The sequence below is a fragment of the Hydra vulgaris genome, chromosome 14, assembly GCF_038396675.1.
Source record: "Hydra vulgaris chromosome 14, alternate assembly HydraT2T_AEP".
NCBI classification, from domain to species: Eukaryota; Metazoa; Cnidaria; class Hydrozoa; order Anthoathecata; family Hydridae; genus Hydra; species Hydra vulgaris.
In genome coordinates this window covers 10,522,501-10,547,486 of record NC_088933.1, presented here as the reverse complement: position 1 = coordinate 10,547,486, position 24,986 = coordinate 10,522,501, and the positions used below count along the sequence as shown (strand labels likewise).

The window sequence follows — 24,986 nt, the reverse complement described above, 5'->3', positions numbered from 1 at the left end:
ACTGCGCTACCCATATGCGTTATACATCCAATGTGCTACCCATCTTCAACAACATTAAAAAATTTTTCGTTTAACACATGTCTACATATATAACAATAATTTAAATTATTTATTCTTTAAGATAATAATTATATAATCTTATGAACATCACCTCTTAGTCAAAAACGTTTTTTCTCAGTAAATATATTTAATTTTTATATCAACTTATAAATAAAATATTTTTTTACAATTGCTATTCTCACAAATATATTTTCAATTATATTAACAGGAAACTTACTAAAATATTTATGGTTGTTTAATGATAAACTTTTTATTTTAAATGCAATTTTTATAAAAATGCTCTGATTATAAAATGAATTAAAGTTTCGACAAAAATGATTCTGAACCTATATCTTATTTGGTATGTAAAACTATTATATTGTTAAATATCTGTACGCTCTTTGTATATATATGCTATATATATATGTGTGTATGTGTGTGTGTGTGTGTGTGTGTGTGTGTTTGAGTGTGTGTTATTATTGGTTAGGATATGTTTTCCGTTTTACCGTCGAGATTTCATGTTTTGTCTTCTGGCAAATTTTTTGCGTTGAACAAAAAAAAAGTTGTCATTAGCCAATACTTTTTTTTATTTTAAATAGTAAACTTGAATAAAAAATTACATTTTTGTGTCAATTTTCGAGACCATTTTACAAAGAGAGGGGAGGGGAGGAGGAAAAGAATAATCATCCCCCCCCCCCCACACACACACACATTCTCCAAAAATGGCGATTTACAAGTAATTGTCGGCTAGTCAAGTTTTTTAAATAATTTTGTTCGGTGAGTTTAAGTTTTGAGGACCTTTCATTTTTTTTTTAAGAGTCAATCGGAACTTTTGAAGGATTCCCCCCCCCCCTCTCCCTTTATTATACATCGTAGAGTTGCATTTTGAAGTAACTTAAAAAGCTATGTATAAGCCAAAATAAAGGAATTAAATTAAGTTTTAAAATTTATGTTATATTAAGTTTATAAATTTTTGTCTAACTGGTTACCTTTTTTAACGCTATTTCTAAACACGCAAAATTATATATTTTTTAATTCTTTTGTTCTAAAATTTTTAATGAGACAACGACTTTTTGATTTATATGGGAAACAGCTTTTTAATTTATATGCGAACATATACGGCATACTAATGCAATAAAATAGCAGTTCATAAAATAATTTGTATTTTATGATTCTTCCATTCGTCAAAGTGGCTGTTTTTTCTTGAAAATTTACATATATTTTTTGATTTAATCGCGGGCACATAAAAGCTGATGGCCAAAAGTATAACGTTTTGGCCATCAGCTTTAAGACCATTTCTTAATCCTTGAACTGAAAACTATTTATTATAATAATGATTCTTGTAATATGATACTTTATTAAATTTTCAAATGAATTTAATTTTATTGACTTACGACACACAAAAGGGAAAATCAAGGGTTGGTGCAGAAAATGTGCTAATACAATAAGTAGAGAAAGTTATAAAATTATTTAAGTATCTAGCTGCTAATTTTTCTAATTTCATAACATATTTCTAACATATAAAAATTATTAGTTAGTAATAATAAAAATTAATTTATTGAACAATCTGAAAGCGAATTAGTAAAATTAGTAGCAAACCACCACTAAATTAGAATATAATAAATAATAATGATAAAAATGTGCCCTAGTCTCAAAATGATGATTTTGTAAAATTGATTGAAATCATAACCAATGAAAATGAAGTTTTATAAATAAGCATGAAAAGAAAAACATTGATCTTTTGATAAAACCATTTTAAGACAGTTTTAGTAAATGAGCATAAAAATGAGAAACATTGACCTTTTAATGAAAGAACTAGAGTTTTAAGACAAGCAGAAGTCCTAAGCACTGCAAACAAAAGTCTTAAATGAACATGAAATATGTTACCAATTTATTTTTCGATGTAAGACAGAGAATTCGTTTTATTTTCAAAGTTTATGTGCTACATTACTTAGTTCATTTTTAAAATATCACCATAAATAACCTCTGTGTGATGGTTCATTTTGTTTAAAAAAAAGTTTACAAATGCCAAAACATATATGGAAAATGGATATCTGAGACAATACCTAAGTTGTTTAGCGGACAGGATAACGTTATTTTTCTCTGTTTGTATAAGTTATAATAAATCCAAAACTTGAAACAATAAATTTTTCACAGGACTGTGTTCATGAAAACCTATCAATGCATAGTAAAACGATAGATACTAATAGCTCACCAAAAATATACCTAATACAAGTTAAAGGTTAATTAATAATGATATCATCAGAAAAATAAATGCAAAATTTGAATTATTTCTCATGTATTTTGCAAATAGGCCATTGTTAAGCATGTACTTTGCAAATATTTTGAATGCATTTTGCAAATAGGGGATTGTTAAGCAGGGTGATTCTTTTTCACTTAAAATAAATGAACATTCTTATTTACTTAACACAAAACTTTAAGGTGATGGTTTTTAATTATTTTTTTGTTTGAAAGTTTTTACTCTTATTGTCAAAATATAATTATGAATTAAAGAAAAAAGTTAAAAAAAATATTTTAAAAGTAAATGACTCTATGCTGCTAGACGTTAACGCTCCTAGAAGTCATCGAAGTGGCTCTATAGTTATCTTTTTATTTAAAAAAATGACGTTTTTGATAAAATCTAAATTTTGAGAAAATATTTAGATTAAATCAAAGAAAATGGATTTTATTCAGTTCAAAACAACACATCACAAAACACCCTAACTAAGGATCAGTGTTCCCTTATGCTTTTTATAAGGTTTTCTGGAAAATTTAGATTTCTAGAAAAAATGAACAATTATTTTTACAAAATTCAATCTGAAGGAGAATAACTTAGAGAATAACTAATTAACTTAATTGGAACATTATTCAAGAAGTGATAATATATAACTTAACAAAATTGTAAATAGACTTCATGTTTACGATGTAAATTCTTGTTTTGATATAGTAAATTATTGTAAAGATATAGAAGGCATTTTTCAAGCCATTAATCAAAAAAGATGAAACTAAAGCTTTTGGTATTATCTGAAACAAACGAAATGACACTTTAATTTATTGATTTGAAAGTTTAATGAAAGTTTACGTTAGCATACAAAAAAAGACGTTTTTATTTTTATTGCCAGTATATATGATCCTATAGGACATATAAATCCCTTTGTTGTAAAGCTAAAATTATTATTTCAGAAGTTAAACATTTCTTAACTGGGTTGGGATAGTTATCTTCACACAGAGAATATGCTAGAATGGCAAATAATAAATAATGATTTGCGATTAGCAGGTAGTATAAATTTACCGCGATGGTATATTGACAATTTAGATTTACCTCTATATAAGTAAGAACTTCATGGATTTGCAGATGCTTGCAATAAGACTAAAGACGGATTTTGTGTTTTTTTAATAAAAACTGTTCGTTTTCTATTTAATAACTTCTAAGTCTAGGGTTGCCTCAGTAAATAAGTCAACTATACCTCGCCTTGAACTCAGTTCTAGTTTGCTGTTAGCTGAGTTGTTATACGATATGAAAAATGAACTTAAATATGTATATGATATTTATAATGTAACTTGTTGGACAGATTCTATAATACGCCTCCATTGAATTAATAATACAACAAAGAAATAAGTTTTTCTCCAGAACAGGCTTAATAAAACTAGAAGTTTATATGGTATCACATCATGGAAGAATGTCGAACCAAATAGAAACCCAGCAGATATTATTTCACGTGGTTGCTTTTTAACTAATTTGGAAAAACTGAATATACAAATCAATGGACCTAACTTTCTCAATAGCTTAGAAATTCAATTTCCAAATTCAAATTCAAATGATTTAAGACTTAAAGAAGTGCATGTCATCGTTGGTTGTCTTTAGCGAATGGAAAATACACCATTATCACACAAAGCTAAATTTCAAATTTTCTTATCTCATGATATCCAGAAAGCTTGAAATCCAGAAAGCTCATGTTCTTGTAAAACATTACGGTGATAAAGAAACTCTCGACAAACTGCGGAATACTTACTAGGTTCCTAAGGTGAGGTCTCTAATAAATATTATAAATAAAAAATGTCTTATTTGTAAAATATTTGAAGTGAAACCATACTTTAACCCTCTGTTTCCACCCTTACCAGTGAGTACGCTAAATCATGGCTACGCTTTTAAATACATTGGGTGGATTAGGCTGCTCCATTAAATGTCAAATCTTTAGATGATTCAAATATTGATAATAAATTATGGATATTTTTGTTTACATGATCTCATGCACTTATTTTAGATTTAGTTCTTGATTGCTCTGTGTAAAAGCAATCAGGAACTAAGTCTAAGCAAGTACCATTCGTGGTCTCTGAAGATAATTTTCGCCGCGATGGGTGCCTTAATTAAATATTCGAAAGATAATGAGTTTTTTTTGTTTTTTTTTGTTATTTAAGTGCCCCAAGACGACCTAACGGTCTTGCCACAGATCACCGCAGAAGTGCATTTAAACAGGAAGTTCACGCCTCCTTCCTTACCGTGACACAAAAACATGTCCAAAGCTCGTTTCGAACCTATATCTCCTGCTTATATTGCAATCGCTCTAAACACTGCACCACGGCTGCACAAGATGAATGAAGAAGTGTCAAACTATAGTATATTCAAAATAGTAACTGTCATAGACTTCATAGACCTGTGAATGAGCTTTACCCGATTGAATGTGTTACAAGACAAACTAAAAACAAACTAAAAGTAAAATTTGCAGACGAAGGAATTGCTCCGCCTTGTGTAGACGATTCTTTGGCCGGGCAGTGTTGCGATAGCGCTCAAATGCTTATCGCCTACTATTAGTTTGTGCGTGACTCTTGTTGTCACGTGATTGCCATGGAAATTTGTAAATAGTTCATAGTTGCACGCTAGTAGTTCGTAGCTGTAGTCATTCCTCGTATCTTCTTGATGTAATGTTTATAACGAAAGAAACCTAATAAATCTACTTCAATAAACATGTAATTGTATTCTTTTTGGTCTTATACCCAATAACAAAAAGAAGAATGACAAAACTTTAAGGCTAACCAAAAAGTCATAGCTAATTTTTGGCTAACTTTAAAGTTACTCCCTAGCTAAAGAAAATTTAAATGTATTGATAATTCTCTTAAATAAACAAACTTGACAAAAATACAAGTTTCAACATTGTGTAACTTTACAACATGCGCTGAAAACAAGTACTATTAGACAGTGGTGTGTCTATGATAAGTACAGAAAAATTCTTAATGATTAAAATTAAAGACCTCAATGATTTAATATGACTTTTTTTAAGACTGCGCAAAATGTCAGGTTAAATCAGTTTGCCGTTAAAAAAACGTTATTCTCTTCGATGCAAACGTGCGACACTTAATCTCAACATACTAATATTGCGATATTGTATATGCAACTTTATACTGATAATAAATCTTTAATGTTAACAAATTTCTCTTAAAATGATTTTAGGTTTAATTGGTTTGTTGTTCAAAAGATTTAGGCTTTGCGTTACAAGAAGGTGACCTACTAAACAATAAACAATCAAAAAAAATTTTTGTTTTGATAAGTTCTATAAATTGCTTCTATAGAAAAGTTTTTAAACAAAGAAAATCTGAATATTTCATGATTTTTTTTTAGTTTTAAAAATAATATTTAAATACAAAGTTGTGCATAAAATTACTTTACAAGCACGAACATAAATATAAATGTTTAAAGAAAAAGTTTTTAATGCAAAATCTCCAGATTCATAAGCATTTTTGTGTATTTTACTTTTATTCTAGTCTGGGCTTAGTAGATTCTTAATTTTTTAATAGTAATGCTTTATCTTTTCCTTTATAACTGCCAGAAATCAAGCATTATTTCATTATCAAGCATACATTCGTGTAAAATTTGGCCGCTGTACCAAAATTATTTAGTTAATAGCAATACTACTCTCATTTATAACACAATTATATTTAAGGTGTCTACCCACTATTTAAACAAAATCTTAAAAGGACCCTTTTATACCCCATATGTAAACATTTCAAATGCGTTGGAATCAAATAAGAAGAAAAAAAAAAGAAAGAAAGAAAGAAACAGAAAATTTATATTTTAAACATTACATCATCAAATATCCGCATAATTAACTCAAAAACAGCATATTTTTATAGTGGGTAGCCACCTTAAAAATGAAAAGAACATTCTTTAAATATAAGTTTGCCTTTTCAATAGCGTGCTAATGACATAAAAACAAACTGAAAATATTTTTTGGCTCTATGATTCTGTTTAGCTAATCAAATATAAGTTATTAGCAAGTTATTCCTAAAATGACATTTTAATACAAGAGTTATTTCTAGTGCAAATTGTCCTATTACGTCTAATAATAAACATTTTAGGTTTTTTTATTTTTGATAGAGTTTACTAATATTTTTAACCTCTGTACATTAACAAACTCTTAAAACAAAAAACTGATTTTTTGACATAAATATTTAGAAACATTTTATTTTGCAATACTCAGTTATTTTATATAAAAGATATTATATTTTTGTATACATAAAATACAGTTTAAACACACCCACCCTCCACTATTAAAAGCATTTAAAAATTATTTTTTGTTAAATACATGTGTGTTTATAAATAAGTACCTTAAATCATTCATTATACAAAATAATAAATTTATAATAATATATACATCTTCTCTCAGTCAAAATCATTTAACTTCAATAACATCTACTGTTTATCATAATTTTGTAATCAACTTAAAAATAATATAAGTTTTTACAATTTCTATTTTTGCGGATTTATTACCAAGTATATTACTAATTCAATTATTTGGGAACTTCTAAATGCATTTATCGCCCTCAAACGTTAAAATTTTTATTTTATTTTTTCTTAAATATTTGCATTAAAAGATATTAAAGTATCTCGATGTGAATCATTTTAATTTGTTTGGTATGTAATATAATGTGGTATGTAATATAATGGAATTGTTTAATAAACACATTACACATAGTAAACGACCGGGGCTTTGGCCGGGGCTAGGTTTGATAACACATAGCCGCAACCGGGGCCAGGATTATGACCAGGGCTGCATAAATATTGATAGATCCTATAAAAATGTTATTTTTAATTATAATTTATGATATGAGTTATAATTAAAAACAATACTTTTATAGGATCTATTAACTTTAACTCAGCCCCGGGTGGGTTTATGACCGGGCTGCGTTAATATTAATAGATCCTATAAAAGTATTGTTTTTAATTTTAACTCATATCATAAATTTTAATTAAAAATAACATTTTTATAGGATCTATCAATATTTATGCAGCCCTGGTCATAAACCTGGCTCCGGTCGCGGCTCTGTGTTATCAAACCTAGCCCCGGCCAAAGCCCCGGTCGTTTACTAACTTACACTAAATTACACACACAAGCACACTCACACAGATTTATAATAATAATAATAATAATAATAATAATACTAGTGATATGTATATATATATATATATATATATATATATATATATATATATATATATATATATATATATATATATATATATATATATATATATATATATATATATATATGTATGTGTGTGTGTGTGCGTATATACATTCAAAATTTATTCCACTTCCGGTCATAGTAGTCATATGACTACTAACAAGTTTATGATGGCAGAATAGCGATTTTATTCACAATGAGTTATACAGAGCTATAACAACTAAAAGTGTTGTGATTAATCATTTTTAGAAATTTTTGATTAACGATTAATTAGTTAAAAAAAAAAACGATTAATTGATGAATAATCGATTAATTTATGAAAAATAGAGATAAAGTTTCTCTTTAGTTACACAATAAATACAATACGTCTAATACAATACGTCTCAACATACTAATATTGCGAATTTTTCTTAAAATGATTTTAGGTTTAATTGGTTTTTTTATTCAAAAGATTTAGGTTTTGCGTTACAAGAAGGTGACCTAGTAAACAATAGACTTTAAAACATTTTTTTGTTTTGATAAGTTCTATAAATTGCATCTATAGAAAAGTTTTTAAACAAAGAAAACCTGAGTATTTCATGATTTTTTTTAGTTTTAAAAATAATATTTAAAGTTCAAAGTTGTGCATAAATAGTATTATTTGAGTTTTTTTAATATAAAATACACAATAAATAGTATTATTAGATTTTTTTTAATATAAATTAATTTTGTTTCAAAGTAATAAAACATTCCGCTGTAATAAGAATGGTTATAATATTATATTGGTTAAAAGAGGCTAAGAAATTTCATTTATATAGTTATTGAAAACATAATAAGTTTTATAACTAATTCGTAATACATTTGTGAAAAACGTTTCAGAAGTACAAATATCAGTTTTATAAGAAATTTTTAATATAATTAAATTTAAATAACGTTTATTTTATGTCCATTTTATTTCTGTAAAAGATATGAACGAAGAAAGCATAACGAATCAATAAGTTTATCAATTAAAGATGTTCTCAATTTAGTTACAAGAAGCCCTGCGGTACTAAAACATCTTTTCGCTTCGACCGACGGTGATAGAATAGAAAACAAAGCATTATACATTTGTTTAAATAAATGACTTCCACTTCTTTTCCACTAATTTTATCAAAAATGCTCATAACTTTTTAATACATGAAACGTTATTTTGAAATTTTACTACAGTTAAAACATTGGTGTTTTTCTTTGACAAAATGCAATTCAATTCTTCTTTTTTTATCATGTTTTAAGTACATTTATGTCTAGCCTCATCTTCTCAATTTAAACTATTTTCATTAACATTCTCATCAATGAGAAATAAACGATAAACAATTTCTTTAATTTCTAGAGCAGTTTGGTTTCTTGCTGTTCGTTTTAATATTGCACTTTTTTTATGTAAGTGCTTTTAGGTTGGTGTTGGGATCATCTAAATATTCTAACAAGCCTTCTTCATTTATAACTCTACGTTCAAATATTCTTTTAGTTGCTACTTCATAAAATTTTATACCAGTTTCACTTGATTGAGTTTTCAATTTAGAAAATAAAAATTTAAATATTTTTAAGCATCAATTATATTGCAATCTCGCCTTTTTTAGTGCAAGTGAACTTACCTCAATGAATCCTCAACCTGCTTAATTTCACAATTTGTTGTATATAAATGAATAACTGACAAATTTATTAGCGCTGGTTTTATTATTTCTTTCAACTCTAAAAACCTCTTTGATATTGCCAATATTGAGTTCCAGCGTGTATGTACATCATCACCTTTTTCTTTCTTAGTTTTTCTTTACACTCTCTTTGCAGAAAATCATTTTTTACAGGCGATTTTCTAAAAAAAAGAGCAGTTTTTCTAGTTTTATTTATTATTTATGAAAAATCTTGAACAAATTCTATTTCATAATTCGCAGGAACTACTTAAAGCCAACTTTGTCCTTCGCATTTGTCAAAATCTTCCTCATCATCAGCAAATTCGTCTCTTATTGAAGAGTTATCAAGTTCTGTTTCAAAATATTCGTCATCAGGTTCTACTAAATTAGTACGAATAGCATATAAAACATCTACCATAGCCAAATGTGTACCATAACTATGAAAAATTTAATGATAAATACCCATCAATTGTTCCATTTTTTTCATTACAGACGATCCATATGTTATAAAAGCGATAATGTAGTTTTTGAGCGGCAAACCGAACTCGCCTTGTTTTTAATAACAATCTCAACTGCCTTGGTAGCTGGAAATATGTCTTCTACTATTATCAAACCAATACTATTTATATTTCCGTTTTTCATATGGATATTCATACACATATAATGTCTGTTTTTTTTGGAGCTCCACTCGTCAAATGATAATGAAAACATTTCATCATCTTCGATTCTCTTTTTTAAATCACTTTTTAATTTTTCTTTAGTCTGGTCAGCATACTCAAGAGTAATAATTTTAATTCCTTGTCTTGTTAATGGCATTTTTAAACCCTAAGCTTTCCATTCTTTTATAACTTCTTCACAATTTGCTAAATTTGAAAACGGTATTTTATCTGAAGAAAGTTTTATCTATTAACTTTGCAAGAATTAACCCAGGACAAGAATTTGAAAAGTTTTTGAAAATAGTATAAAACTATCTTTTGAGAATTACTTTAAGCAACTAATGAGCAGGTAATAGAAGGTCGTGTTTGTGTTGCATGTAGTACGTTAAAGATGTAGTTGATAAATGGGATTTAAATTTGGTTTCACAATGCTTGTATTTAAAGTTCGTGAATCATTTATGTTTTCTCATAAATAAACCCAAACTTTAGACTTTCTTTTTTTGTCTGCACCCATATATCATTACTGTTACCTATATTGTGTGATAAATTCTGAAATTATAATATAATTTATAAAAATCTTTGCAGGTACACTATAATTCAAAACAGAGAACACATTTCCACGAAAATACATTCAAAAAGATTATTATCAACATACCATTATGAAGTAAAACAAAAGGATTAAAGTTTTTCTAAAAGTAATAAATGTAAATATTCAAGATGTTCTTGAAAATTATGGCTTATTCAGTTAGTTCCGTGGTTTAACATGAAACAATTACTAAATCTAGAGTCGATGATCCGCTGTATAAAGACGGAAAAACTCTTAAGAGCTTATTTTTATATAAAACCTAATCCTATACAAAACGTCGAATAATCTTTCTAATTTTTTGAATAATTGATTAATTAATCACATCAGAAAATAGACAATTAATCGATAACAGCTCTATCAAAAACCCATTAGTAACTCATCAACTCTGTTTTTAAAAAAACCCTAATTCGAAGAGACATTATTTTTGCGTTAAGCTGATACTTTGAGAAATAAATTATGACATTATGTATAATACGTTATCAACAGAACACATACCATGGAAATTGATAGCAGCCATCTGGTTACTGCAAACTATAAAGGGTTCATAACTTTTTTGACAATAAGTTTTAGATTTAGATTTTTATTACAAAGATGTAAAAAATGTGTTATAAATTGATTTTTTTCAATTAGTTTAATAATGAGTTTACTTCAAAGACTAAAAGATTTCAATAGATTCCATTGTAGTTTTAATAATTATTTGTTATTAGGTATATATGAATGCAGAAAAAGTAAAAATCGTACGCCCTAGCTTGCCCCAATTAAAATAGGAGCCTTTATTTATTTCGCTTTTTTTCCGTTTTTATTTAAAACTTGCGTATAAAGTAGCCAACAAAAGTTATTTTCTTAAATTTTTTTTTTAGTTATTTAGGTACTCCTAGATGTCCTTACGGCCTTATTACAGAGCACCGCCGAGAGCATTTAATTAGAAGTTCAGCCCCTTTCTGTACCAACGTCGTTTATTGAGCTTAAGTCGGCGTTGAACGTCGGATCTCAGGGCTCTGAGCTAAAACATTAACCACTGCGCCACGGCTGCTCTACATTCATCATAAAAATACTACATTTAGTATGCATTTGTAAAAAAACTCATGCTCTGTGAGGTCTATGGGGAGACTCATGCTCTGTGAGCTCTGGCAGATGGTGCTAATTATCAAACCTCAAAAACCAAAGTATGCGAGATTTTACGGCAAAGTTCATGTTTTAAAATTAAAACTTGAGTAAAAAATTAGGCTCTTCGACGTGAGTTTTGTAGACTAAAGGGTCAATACTATGAAAGTATTGACAAACCTGAAATGATAAACCTAAAGTAAACACTAATAATATATAAATGTAAATTTTAATCAAAGTTGCGAAAAAATTCAAGAACCTTCTCATGACTTCTGGAAAACAATTGAACTTGGTTAGACAAAAATGTAACAGTTGACGCAAAAAACAAACTATGCAGCAGGTCAAGGTAGTGGAAGGACAGTGAAAATTTAGATAATAGAAGCAGAAGGTCTAAGGTAACATTAAATCAATTAAATTCAACCCATTTAAGAAAATAGTTTACACGCTTGAATTTTAAATATTATCTTGCTTAAGGTTGCCAAATTGACTGAACATCCTAATGAAGCATTGGTATTAGCTTCAATAAAAAAAGCCACTCAAGATCCTGACAATAAAAGACTTTGTTGTTCCAATCTAAAGTGCTACAAGTTCTGAAAAAGTTGAAAGCACGCAGGAAAGTTTTCCGATAAAAATGAAAACCGAAGGTGTCTTGAGCTTAAAATTTTAGTTTGACTATGTTGATGAACAGTATCAAACTATTAGAAATTTATCAATAATACATAATGCAGGTATTTATTATTCACTTCATAAAATTAAGAATGAGAGACACAAACTTTATTCTGAGTGTTTAATTGTGAGAAAAACATCTGCCTCAACTCCTCTACAGGGTATGTTTAACTATACTCAGACAAGGGTATTAACTTTTACGGAATGCCAAGACTCTTTGAGAATGTTTGCTGAAGGAAGGGGGAGGTCTAGAGGTCAACTCCAATTTAAAGGTGGCTTTAATGGTGCCTCTAGTCGAAGTGTTTATAAACAAAAATATACAGATGCAAATATTGGCGAGACCTAATTTAACGAGTGCAGATTTTTTCCATATAGCTATTGTTCCACTTAAATCAACCATTATAAATGAAAATGTATGGTTAAATAAGAAGCCATCTTGTACACATTACTGTAGACCCCAGCATCTCCAATATCAAAAAGAAACAAGAGAGTTTGTAAAAAATAAATGTTTGAACTTTAAAAAGCAGAAATAAATAGACTAGTCAAGTTTGAGGGAAAGTTAGAAATAGAGGAGGGCAAACCGAATATGACATTGCATTTAAGCTCAAACTAGATTTTATCATTTTTGATGGTAAAGCAGTTAATGCCCTTACTAACACTCTGTCCTCCCAATCATCTAATGTTTGCGGAGCTAAGCCCAGTGAACTTAATAACTTGGTATTGATCAGATTTAAACCAATCAATGAAAAAGCTTTATCTTAGGGCATTTCTACTCGGCATTGCTGGCTCAGATTTTTTGAGTATATTATTCATTTAGAATATAAGATATGCCTAAACAGGGTATTAGCAACACTTATGTTGAGAACACTGCCAACAGGGCATTTAAAAATGCTGAAAATTTTGCTGATAAAACGGGAGTTTCAGTAGTCGTGTTTATTTGATTGAGGACAATTCTAATACAAGTATGCTTCTGTTATGAGTTGAACTGTGAAAGTTGTGGCCAGAATTGCTAAGAAAGTACAGCTCTTATACTCAAAGTGTGCTAATATCTGAGGCCTTAGAACTGCCAATTGTTTACTACTCTGAAGAGTTACTAGAGTCTTTAAATAAAGAAATTAGCAAAATGAGATTAAACCTTACAGCCAAGATATCTAGAAAGAATGTTATGATTAACCAGTACCAATAACTGTTGATAAGTGATCCTGTAATATCAAATATTTGTTTCCACAAATATAAGCCTGAAATTATTAAACACTTACCTCTAAAGTTATCTTTTTGATAATGCTGTTGTAATGAAATAAAACTTTTTATTAATATGAGATTTTCCTTTTTTTTGTTTTTTGGAAAGAAAAATTATATAAGATAAATATTTATTCTGTATTTATATAATAATTTATTTTAATATTATTTAAAAACTTATTTGCATTTTGAATTTAGTTTTTCTTTTTAATTAGTTAATGTTTTGGTATAAAGAATCTAATTTTTTAAATCAAGTCAGTCTTTGTGCGGGTATAAGACGCTATCAAAAATAAGATAGTGTTGATGTATCGCATGTTTTTATATGATAGCTATACAATTTTTGCCGTTCCATCACTTTTCCGACTCACTGTGCGGCGTTCGCATTTGTACGTTTTGTTTGCGTCTTGCTGCAAAAATAAGCAATCTAAATCTAATATTAAATATAAAGAAACTTTTTGCACACGTCAAAGCGTAGAAATTAAACAGAAAACGATGGTTGAAGGCCTTTATAGAAACCCGCGACCATCTAGTGCTTTTAAGATAAAATTACTTAATTTGCTGAAAGAAGAAACTTCAACTTTATTATTTCGACACATTTTGCGCATTTTGTTTTACAAAATATTTTATGAATTTAATTTCTATATGGTCTATAAATATGGTAGGTTATTATTGTTTGATATTAATATTATTGTTCTTAATATTATTGTCATAAAAAAGTAAAAATTATACGCAACATCATCACTGAAGAGTTTACTCTTTAAGAGCTAAAATTTACTTTTATCTTCTGTCAAACAGTTTTATTGTTCAAATTATTTATAAATCTAAGCATTACATGCTTGATTAGTAAACAAGTCCTGCATTTTGGGAGTTTCTATATTAAACCTAAAGTTATGATTTTTACTCTTTTTGATTTAGTCTAATACTCTGCGTGGAAAAATTTATATGATTTTGTTAAAAAATTTGGATCCAACCACTTACTATTCTGAGCCTTTGAATTCGGTCTTTAAGTGTTCTTCTGTTTTCCAATATTTCTAGATTAAATACTTTAAGTCAATTCAATTATTGCACTTTTTTTTAAATAGGAACAGTTTTGTTTGCTCTTTTTTATACTTTTTCTAAATGGATTATATCTTTTTGTTGGTAAGTCTTCCACACCAAAACCGAATTTCCAAAAGCTCTATAATCTATACTCAAAGTTCTGTTTGAATTGTTTGCTGTTTTTACCACTTGGATGTGCCATTATAACTTTTTGTTATAAAAATCAGTGACAGATTCAGTGGAAAGAGGATGGGGGTACCTACCCCCCTCTAGAATCTAAAAGTCCTAAAAAATCCTAGAAATAGAGGACCTTTTTTTTAATTATACTGAGACACAAACGTAATACGAAACAAAAAAATATTTCAACATTCCCAATTTTACCTCTACCCCACCCCCTCAAAATAATTTCTGGATCCATCATGATGGATCCATCATGACGCCAAGAAGAACAAGGAAACTTAGACAAAGATGGTACTCTTATCAGTGATATCACTGATAAGAGTACCATCTTTGTCTAAGTTTCCTTGTTCTTCTTGGCGTTTAAAGAGCTCATTTATAGCAACATGTTATATCTAAAATGACCTAAATATAAATTTTAAACACAAATTAAAGTTATTGTTACTGAGTTTATATGTATTTTGTTTAAAAACGAGTAATTCAAAATTATAAAAAATAAAAAAAAGTAAGACGCTAATAAAATATGATATGCATAGTTGTATCTTTGCATATGAAGCACATATATCATTGTAGCTCACTAAAGAATACAAGATCCCTTTTAACTAGGCATTAAACTTAACTATCAACTTTGAACACCTCACTTATATACCAATTTATACCACACTGCAAAACAGCTAAAGAAAACTTTACAGCAATACAGAAGCTTCTCAAATGCACTAGGTTCTAAGATAATCCGGAAAATTCCAAACATTTCTCTCAGAGCAGTACCGTGAAATTTTTTTACGAGGTTCGGTTTTGTAAAACGAAGAAAATTAATGTTAAAAATAAATACTTTTCTTGTTTTATTACAAAAAATGGTTTTGGGTCATCTCTCTTCACCAAGCTATTTAATTAAAAAAAAAAGTGATTTTAATTGGTTGCAAATAAAACCAACTGCTATTTGCATTTTTCAAACCTACTTTGAAATTTTGTGTAGATTATAAATGATTTTCTTCTTAAACCATAAATTTAAACTGTGTAATAATTTTTTCTAATATAAGCCTTTGACTATAAACTTTAAACTTAACATTTTATTTTGTTAGCTAGTTATTATTTATAACTTTATAAAATATAAAATTATGTCATTTTTTTAAAATTTAAAACAAAATAAATTACATTTAAAGACATATATAAAAGACATTAGTTTTACGAATGAAATTTAGAAAGCAAAGTTTCTAGTAATAATTCTTTAGAAACACCATAATTTGCTAAAAAAAATGTGTTTGTTATCTATCTAGAAATTGAACACATTTGTAAGTAGATTTAGAAATGTTTAATATAACGAGTTTTGTAATTGTCTATCTCAGTTAAATCTCCAAACTTAAATATAGGTTTACCTTTACCAGCTTTCTGTTTTCTAGTAGAACGTTTTTTCATTCAGAAGAACATTTTAAAACTAAAATTTAAATTCGTTTTGGCAAATTATTCCAATATTGCAATCAATAATATATCTGAACGCGTTACCAAGGAACTTAAATAAAATGCACATATTTATAATTTTTTAGATTTCCCAATTTTACTTTAAATTTTTGTTGCTGTTTTTATTAATAATTTTACAGTTATTACTAAAATAACTATTTAGCTGAAAAATTTAAAAAAAAGTATAAGTGGTTTGGTATTTATTGTTTTAAACTCCATCCTACTTATGTTTCAATAACTTTTTAATTATATGAGTTTACTTTACTCTCAGGCAATTCTCATCTGTTACAAGCTTCATAACTCGTTTACCTTGCAAATTGTATGCGAAGTTTGACAAAGTTGAAAATGCTTACATGAATGGAAACGTTATAAAATTACTGAATAATGTCAATTCTTCTGACTGTGCTGTAGCATGTGTGAGCAACTTCAATTGCACGTTAGTAAATTGGAAGGAAGATGAAATGATCTGCGAACTAATATCAGACCCAAATCCTCAGCAAATTTCAAAAGATTTCTGGATGATTTTACAACCAGATAACACTAATAATAAAATTGTAAGTTTTTATGCATTTAAGTACAAACTTTTTTTTTTTTTTTTTTTTTTTTGTTGTTCTTTTTATTACATTATAAATAAGCATTTCGTTACAATATTTAAAATACAAATATATAATAATAAAAACATATATATATATAATAATCGTTATTAAATAATAAAAGAACGCGGGAACTCGTAGAAGACCATACGGTCTTGTCGTCGAGTACCGCTAAGAAATGACCGTGTTAAAATTTATAAAATATTTACAAGATAAGAAATAAGTTAACGAAGTAAGAAACTTAAAATATTCCGTTACAAATACAAGATACATTATAATAAATTACAATTGTTAATGATGCATATATAATTTTTATAAATCAATAGTTAAATAGGGGGTAAAAAGAAAGATCACTAAAAAAAAAAAAAAAATATCAAAAGTATATTGTTACATCTTCAATTGTAAAAATGAGTTCTTTAAGCTTTCGTTTAAAAGAAAAGTAGTTACTTTGATGAATAAAATCCTTAGCAAAACTTTTTAAAACTATTTTATTCCATAAGAATGGTCCGCGATAATCAATACAAAATTTAAAAAGATTTGTTTGAAAAATGGGCTGCTTTATAAAATTATCATTCCGCAAAATGTATTATTTTTTTATCTTTCGATGAATGCAAATTATGGAAAGAAATAGGGGATGAATTGGTTTTACATTTAAACATAAAACAAAGAATATTAAAAATGTTAAGCTCATTTATATTAAAAACTTTCATTTCAAATAATAGAGGCTTGGCATGAGTATAACGGTCTTTAAAATATATGAGACGTGCTACATGCTTCTGCTGACAATAAAGAGGTTTAAGTTTAATTTTCTTTTCACTATCCCAAGCAATGTTTGCATAGTTTATGTGACAATGAATAAATGAGTGATATAATTGTACTAAAGTACGTTTATTGAAAACATTTCTTGCTTTGTACAATATTCCTATACTTTTTGAAATTTTACTTGATAAGTTTTTAATGTGACTTTTCCATGTAAGATTTTCATCTATACAAACACCTAGAAAGTTGGTTACTGTTACTTGTTTAATTTGTATATTGTCAATAACAAGATGAGGCATGTTAATTGGCAGTTTATGTTTTTTGATAAGAGGATGGAAAGAACCCATTTAGTTTTATCAATGTTAAGAGATAATTTGTTAGTCTTAAACCAGTCAGATATTTTGATTAACTCGATGTTCAAGCAACTAAATAAAGTAGGAATGCTTTTGTGTGACATGAATAAATTGGTGTCATCAGCAAACATAATTGTTATTAAATCCGAGGCTTTGTATAAATCATTAATATAAATACGGAAAAGAAGAGGTCCTAATATGGATCCTTGAGGAACTCCACATGTAATATTTAACAAATTTGATGATAATGTTTCATCGGCGTAAACAAATTGTTTGCGATTAGTTTAAAAACTTTTTAACAATTTTAAAACATTGCCTGTTATACCACAACATTTTAATTTTTTAGCAAGAATTTTATGATTAATGGTATCAAACGCTTTCGCTAAATCAATAAATACTCCCAATGTGAATTTAGAATTACTAAATGAGTCTGATATACTTCTTGTAAGCTGAATAATTGCATGCTCTGTTGAATTATTTTTTTTAAATCCATATTGCATGTTATATAATAATTTGTTTGATAAAAGGTGATTGTATATTCTGTTGTACAAAATTCTTTCTAAAATTTTAGAAAAAACAGAGAGGATAGAAATTGGACGATAGTGTTTAACATTAGTTTTTTCTCCTTCTTTAAATATAGGAATAATTTTTGCTATTTTTAAATCATCAGGAAAAACTCCCTGATTAATAGAGCATTTAAAAATTTGGAAAAGTATGTCTTTTAAAACGTCAAAACAGTTTATAATAACGTTCCCATTGATATCATCTGGACCAACTGCTTTATTTGACTTTAACAATTTATAAGCACTTTCCAACTCTTCAAAAGACAAATCAAAAAAATTTAAATACGAGTTAAGAGGGTCATATGTTGCCTTAAATGTTTTTTTAAGGTTTGGAATTATTTCGGCTAGGTTTTGTCCTACAGATACAAAATATTTATTAAATTCGGAAGCAATTGTTTTTTGATCAAGAATAAAATTATCATCTACTTTCAAACATCAAACTATGTGTAGTAACTTTAAAAAAAAGACCTTAACTGATGATTGCAGTGTAATTTATAAAATTTATTAGTTTATCTATAAAAAAAACTCTATTATAGCAATCAAATTATTAATGGTAGTAAAGATGTTTTCCTCAAAAATTTTGCTTTAAATTGAAAAATCCAGGTCAGTTTAAAATTAAAATGTGAAAAAGTTTTTTTGTTTATTTAGAAAATGTCTCCCCAAACCGTAACCATAAGTCAATGTAAATAAAAATCAAAAGGAAAAAAAATAAATTATAGTAAAACAGATTTACTCATTCCGGATTATAAAGTTCTCAATTCTTAAATTTGAATAGATAAAATATTTGTAGAAACTTTAGGACCTAACTATGACATTAATACCGAAAAATTAATATTAGTATTTTTTTCACGTGTTTTAATATAAGCACTTTTAATAAACTCTTGTTGTATAAATTATTAGATTTTCTTGTTCCCAGGTCTGTGCAACTCGTATAAAGTTCTTAAGAATTAAGACAAGTTGATTCAAAAACACTAACAACATTTATACAGTTCCTTCTAATTTATATAACACGAGAGGAAAATATTACAAGAGCCTCAATTAGCTCCATCATTATATTTATCTTTAAAATTCTTATGTTTAGTTTGTTAAATATGTTAAAATAAAAAAATTTATCTATAATAAATGCATCTCAACTTTAATGATTTTTGTTAAATGATAATTGTGCGACCGTGGCGCAGTGGTTAAAGCACTTGCTTAAGAAGTAGTAGATCCAGGTTTGAAACGAGCTTTGGACATATTTTTGCTACACGGTAAGAAAGGAGGCGTTAACTTCCTGGTTAAATGCGCTTCCGCAGTGCTCTGTGACAATACCTTTAAGTCTTCTTGGGGCACCTAAATAACAAATTAAAAAAAAAAAGAATGACAATAGGGAACAAAAATATCTCAAATATTTTGCACATTAAAGATACAAACTTTTGTATCTTTAATGTGCAAAAAAGATAAAAACGTACTTTTATGAAAGAAATGCACATTTTTGTAATACTTGGAACTTGTCATATCAGTGGAGCAATGCCTTTTCCTGATAACAATTTTTAATGTTTTTTTATTGCAAACATTTTTATTCAAACATTTATACTATTTATATGCATATTCTAATTGGATACTGATCTTCAAGTTTGTACCCTCTAAGTTCCAAAACCTATATACGGTATACTTATACGGTGAAATTTTATTTTGACGCTATTTATAGAGTTTAGGAAGGAGGGTTTTAATTGGATGTACGAATTTTAACTTTTTCAATTTGCAACAAAACAGTTTCTCCAATAATAGAGTTAATTGATTTTTTTTGCTGAGATTTCTCTTATTCGTTTTTGTTTTATAATACATTGGAGTAGAAATTTTTCCCCAAGTCACAATGTAATCTGTTAGCATTTAAACCAGGATGAAAAAAAAAGTAATTGCAAGGAATTGATGAATAACATTTTACTTTACGTATGTTATTATAGCTATACTATAAGTAAATTATGTTATTATAAAGTATTCTAGAGTGAAATAACATTGTTGAAGCAGACATTTAATGCGTATATAATATGTATTTCAGGTTGGTCAAATTTGTGAGCAGGTTAATCCATGTGATAGCACTCAAGTATGTCGAGATGTATGCGATTCTTCTAATAAGCATACCTTTTCTTGTATTCGTAAGTAGATTTTATTTACTTGTAGTTGATTTATTTAAGTGACCGAGTTGTATTGTTCTTAAAAATGTGTTACTTTATATAAATGAGGAAGGCCTTGCTTTGCATTTTGATTTGTTGTTGATAACATTTTTACAAACCTATTTTTACTTCGAAGAAAATAAGTTCGTTTCAAATTTTATATATGAATATTACCAATAATAAAAGAATTATCATCAAGCTGGGGCAGATCCAGATCATCTAAGTAAATCGCGCCTAATCCTCCTATGGATCCGCTCTTGTCACCAAGTTATTCTAATAAGCTGTAATGTTGTCGAAATAGAGCGTATTGCAAATAAAATGTAATGATGGTATATATAAAAAAATCTCATAAAAAAAATATATTAAAAGAAATATTAAAAAAATATATATTATTGTTATTATTAACTCAAGAAATAATTAATGGCGCATATAGAACTAAAACTAGTAATACAAGCAGCTGCATTGACATCAAAGTCTATTAGTGTAATTGCAATTGAAAAAGCATCCTGAAGTGTCATCTAAAATGTTTTTAATTGCTAAGATTGCATAAACAACTGCTACACGCTCCAGAATTTAAGTGAAATTTTGACAATATATTAAGGATGAGAAGAATGTTTCTCATTATAACTTATATTTTAAATAGAGTTATAACTATTTTAACTAATACCACTTAACCCTACTATTATGTTGGGGTCCAAACGGACCCCACGAGTAGTTTGTTTTTGCATTATATATTTATGTAGCTATTATTTTTTTTCAAAATTTTATGTATCTGTTAAATATCACAAAGTGTACAAAGACCAAAAATATATTTTTCGAAAATTGCTTCCTTTTTTTAGTTATTTTCAAAATTTACATCAATGATGTTGGGGTCCATATGGACCCCAACATAGTTTTCTTATAAACTTAATTGTTTTTCATAACTTATGCTTTTAAAAACTGTTTTTTTTTTTTTTATTTGTGATGTTGAAGTAACAACAGACAGCTCAGAATATACTGAGTCATCAGATGATGCTGATTTCAAGTAGATACTCCTGCAATTTCAAAAACAGAGAATAGGTCAACACCAGTATTAGGAGCTAGAAGATGTAGAACTCGTGGTGGAGTTAGAGGCACTAGCAGCATTTATGGCTTAAATAGTCAAAGGAAAATAAGTTATGCAAATCAGGTGTAAAATAGAGGAAATATACATAATGATAGAGCTGAGGAAATAAGTCCAGGTAAAACTATTGGAATAGTTGAAACTGAAGTGGAAGTTAGCAGTACAACAAATGTTTATAAGTGCCCAAAAAGTAATGAAATATGGCAAAAACAAAGACTAAACAATTCTAAAAAATTTGCAGCACAAAATTTCATGAAATAAAAACCAGGATTAACACCATATGCAATACGTATGAAAAATTCAATATATGATGCTTTTCAACTTTTTTTTACCCCAAAGATCTTCAAGATAGTTCTAACTAATTCAAACAAAGAAGGTGAAATTGTTTTTAAAGAAAAGTGGGCACCAATCACTGAGGATGAACTAAATGGGTTTCTTGGACTTTTATTTTTAGCAGGTGTTTACCGATCAGCAGGTGAAGCTACAGAGGAGCTATGGGACATTAGTGATGGCCGGCATATTTTTGCGTTCGGTAATGAGTCGTGAGCGTTTTCATACCATTTCAAGAGTTTTGAGATTTGACGACAAAGCAGCTCGATTATTAAAACGCAACAATGACAAATTTGCACCTATTCGTGAGGTTTTTGACGTTTGGGTACAAACACTTTCAAATAGTTTTAGACCATATGAAAATGTTACTGTTGATGAACAGCTAGTTCAATTTCGTGGACGTTGTTCCTTTAGACAATATATAAAATACAAACCAGCTAAATATGGCTTAAAGCTATGGTTATTGTGTGATTCTAGTACCAGCTATGTCTTGAATGCACAAATTTATATCGGTTGTATTCATGGGGATGGACCAGAAAGAAATCAAGGGCAACGAGTAGTACATGATTTAGTTGAAGTCATAAAAGGATCTGGAAGAAATGTTACAATGGACAACTTTTTCACATCAGTAACACTTGCAAAGAACTTTTGGAAAAAAAAAATAAGTCTAGTTGGAACGATGCGCAAAAATAAAAAAGAAATTCCTACAGAATTTTTACCTGCTCGAACACGAGAAGTCTACTCTTCATTGTTTGGTCACCAAGAACAGTTAACTTTAGTCTCATATGTCCCAAAGAAAGGAAAGTCAGTCATTCTGCTGAGTAGTAATCATCGTGCTGCAGAATTATCGAGTCACCCTGACAAGAAACCACATATAATTCTGGACTATAATTCAACAAAAGGTGGAGTAGATACTCTTGATCAAATGGTGTCTACTTTTTCTACAAAGAGAATGACCCGCAGGTAATTATAAATAAAGCAGTACTATAAGTTTATGAAATCTATTATTTATTAGTCTATTTTTTATAAATAGGTGGCCTATGATAATCTTTTACAACATCCTAGACATATCTGCTGTTTGTACTTTTGTAATTTGGATGCATTTAAATCCTACATGGAATAAACAGAAGACGCATTGCAGAAGATTGTTTTTAAAAGAGCTCGGTAAATCTCTTGCAGCAAACCAACTCCATTCAAGACTGTTACTTTCAAATTTATCTTTAAAGTTACACGATTCTATTTGCGAGTCACTTGCAAATATTTTATCACAAAATGTTGAATTAAGTTCTTCTATGTCATTCAATGATCCACAAAATAACACAAAAAGGAGCAAAAAAAAGTTCGAAGTACTTGTGATAAATGTAACAATTTTGTATGCTGTACACACAGCAAAATTCTTTGTGAACACTGTGCAAAGTAAACCATACATTAATTTATATATATATATATATATATATATATATATATATATATATATATATTTATATTGTTTAGATTTTTTTTTAAATAACAAAGTTATGTGTTATTTTTGGTAAAACAGAATAAAATACATATATATATATATATATATATATATATATATATATATATATATATATATATATATATATATATATATATATATATATATATATATATATATATATACATATATATTTGTTTAGAATTTTTTTGTAATAACAAAGTAATGTATTATTCTTGGTAAAACCGAATAAAACTATCTTGGGTAATCTTTTGAAACAACAAATTATTTTATTAAAAACATAATTATTTAGTTGGAGTCCGCATGGACCCCAACGAACCAAGTGCAAGTCAACTAGCGACGGCATAGTAGGGTTAAAGATGCTAACTTATATAACTTGATACCCACTGAGAGATATTAAACCCAAGAACTTCCATAACCACTGGAAGAATTGCTAATTTTAAAAACATATTATTCGCGGTTATCATCAAGTTTAATTAAAGTAAACTACACCTTTTCAAGATGTTATTGCGAACTTGAAAGTTATAATTAAGAAATTTAAGATGTAGTTGAGACGATGAAAGATGTGATTAAAAAAACTTAAGATGTAATTTAGAACATGAAAGTTGTAAATAATGAATTGTAAGATTGAGAAGATAAAAGTTGTAAATGAGAAAAATACAAAGAATACAAAGTTCTTGTATTTTGAATTTTGTAGTCCTAATAGACATTGTAATTTAAGGCTGGAATCAATAATAAAATATCAATAAAATATAAAAAGTCATGAAAAAAGCACTTGAGGTTTAGGCTGAAAATATCCTATTGGGTGTCAATTAAAACTTTCACTTAATTTTTTTTTGTGTGAATAATTTGATTGAGATTTCAAATGAATAATAAACAAAACACAAATAATTTATTTAAATAAAAATTTAAAATTTAAATTTAAACAACGTCATTAAAAATCATTGTATCATTCAGTTAAGCACCAACTTGGGCGTCTTCCGTATTTAAAATCGTTGCGTCATACATGGTCATATGTTGTACAAAGCCAACATCCGCTCGTTACAAGAATCTGCTTTAAATGATACTCTGCAAGTTTCCATCATGACAACATTTGTTGTTGATATAGCTGGAATCAAATGCAAGCTTGAACTTTTTGAAGAAGGTATTTTCATTATTGCTCTTTTCTTCTGTTTTCTGCGTCCTTTCGTTTTTCTACAAAAAGATTAAAATTTGTTTTATCTAACCAAACTATCTGATGACTATTTGTATTGTGTTCGTTAACGTTCCTAACATACTCAGCTCTTTTTTGTGTGTTTTCATTACTATTCATTGGAGTAGGATCCTAGTGCACTTTTTTAAGTGAAAATAGTCTGCCTTCGAGTTAATTGCTAAGTGTTCTTGTGCTAACGCTAATACTAAATTGTCTTAAAATCCGTGTTTTAATGGCCACCAATGTCAACTGACAGTCACTTTCAATCCGTGTTAGTATATCTTCGATTTAATTATTGGTTAATTGCTAATTAATGTTGTGCTGACGCTAATATTAAATTGTCTTAATATCCGTGTTTTATAGGCCATCAATGTCAACTGACAGT

General features: G+C 28.0%; 1 protein-coding gene across 1 annotated transcript in view; it reads left to right on the top strand.

Moving 5' to 3' along the window:
- The first annotated feature begins 293 nt into the window (after positions 1–293).
- LOC136090442 (uncharacterized) overlaps positions 294–24,986 on the top strand; it is a 29,761-nt gene continuing 5,068 nt past the window's right edge. Inside the window, exons 1-3 of the mRNA XM_065817097.1 lie at positions 294–400; positions 16,342–16,624; positions 20,380–20,476. Of these exons, the coding sequence (XP_065673169.1) occupies positions 375–400; positions 16,342–16,624; positions 20,380–20,476 (406 nt within the window). The 5' untranslated portion in view covers positions 294–374. The remainder of the gene's footprint in view (positions 401–16,341; positions 16,625–20,379; positions 20,477–24,986) is intronic.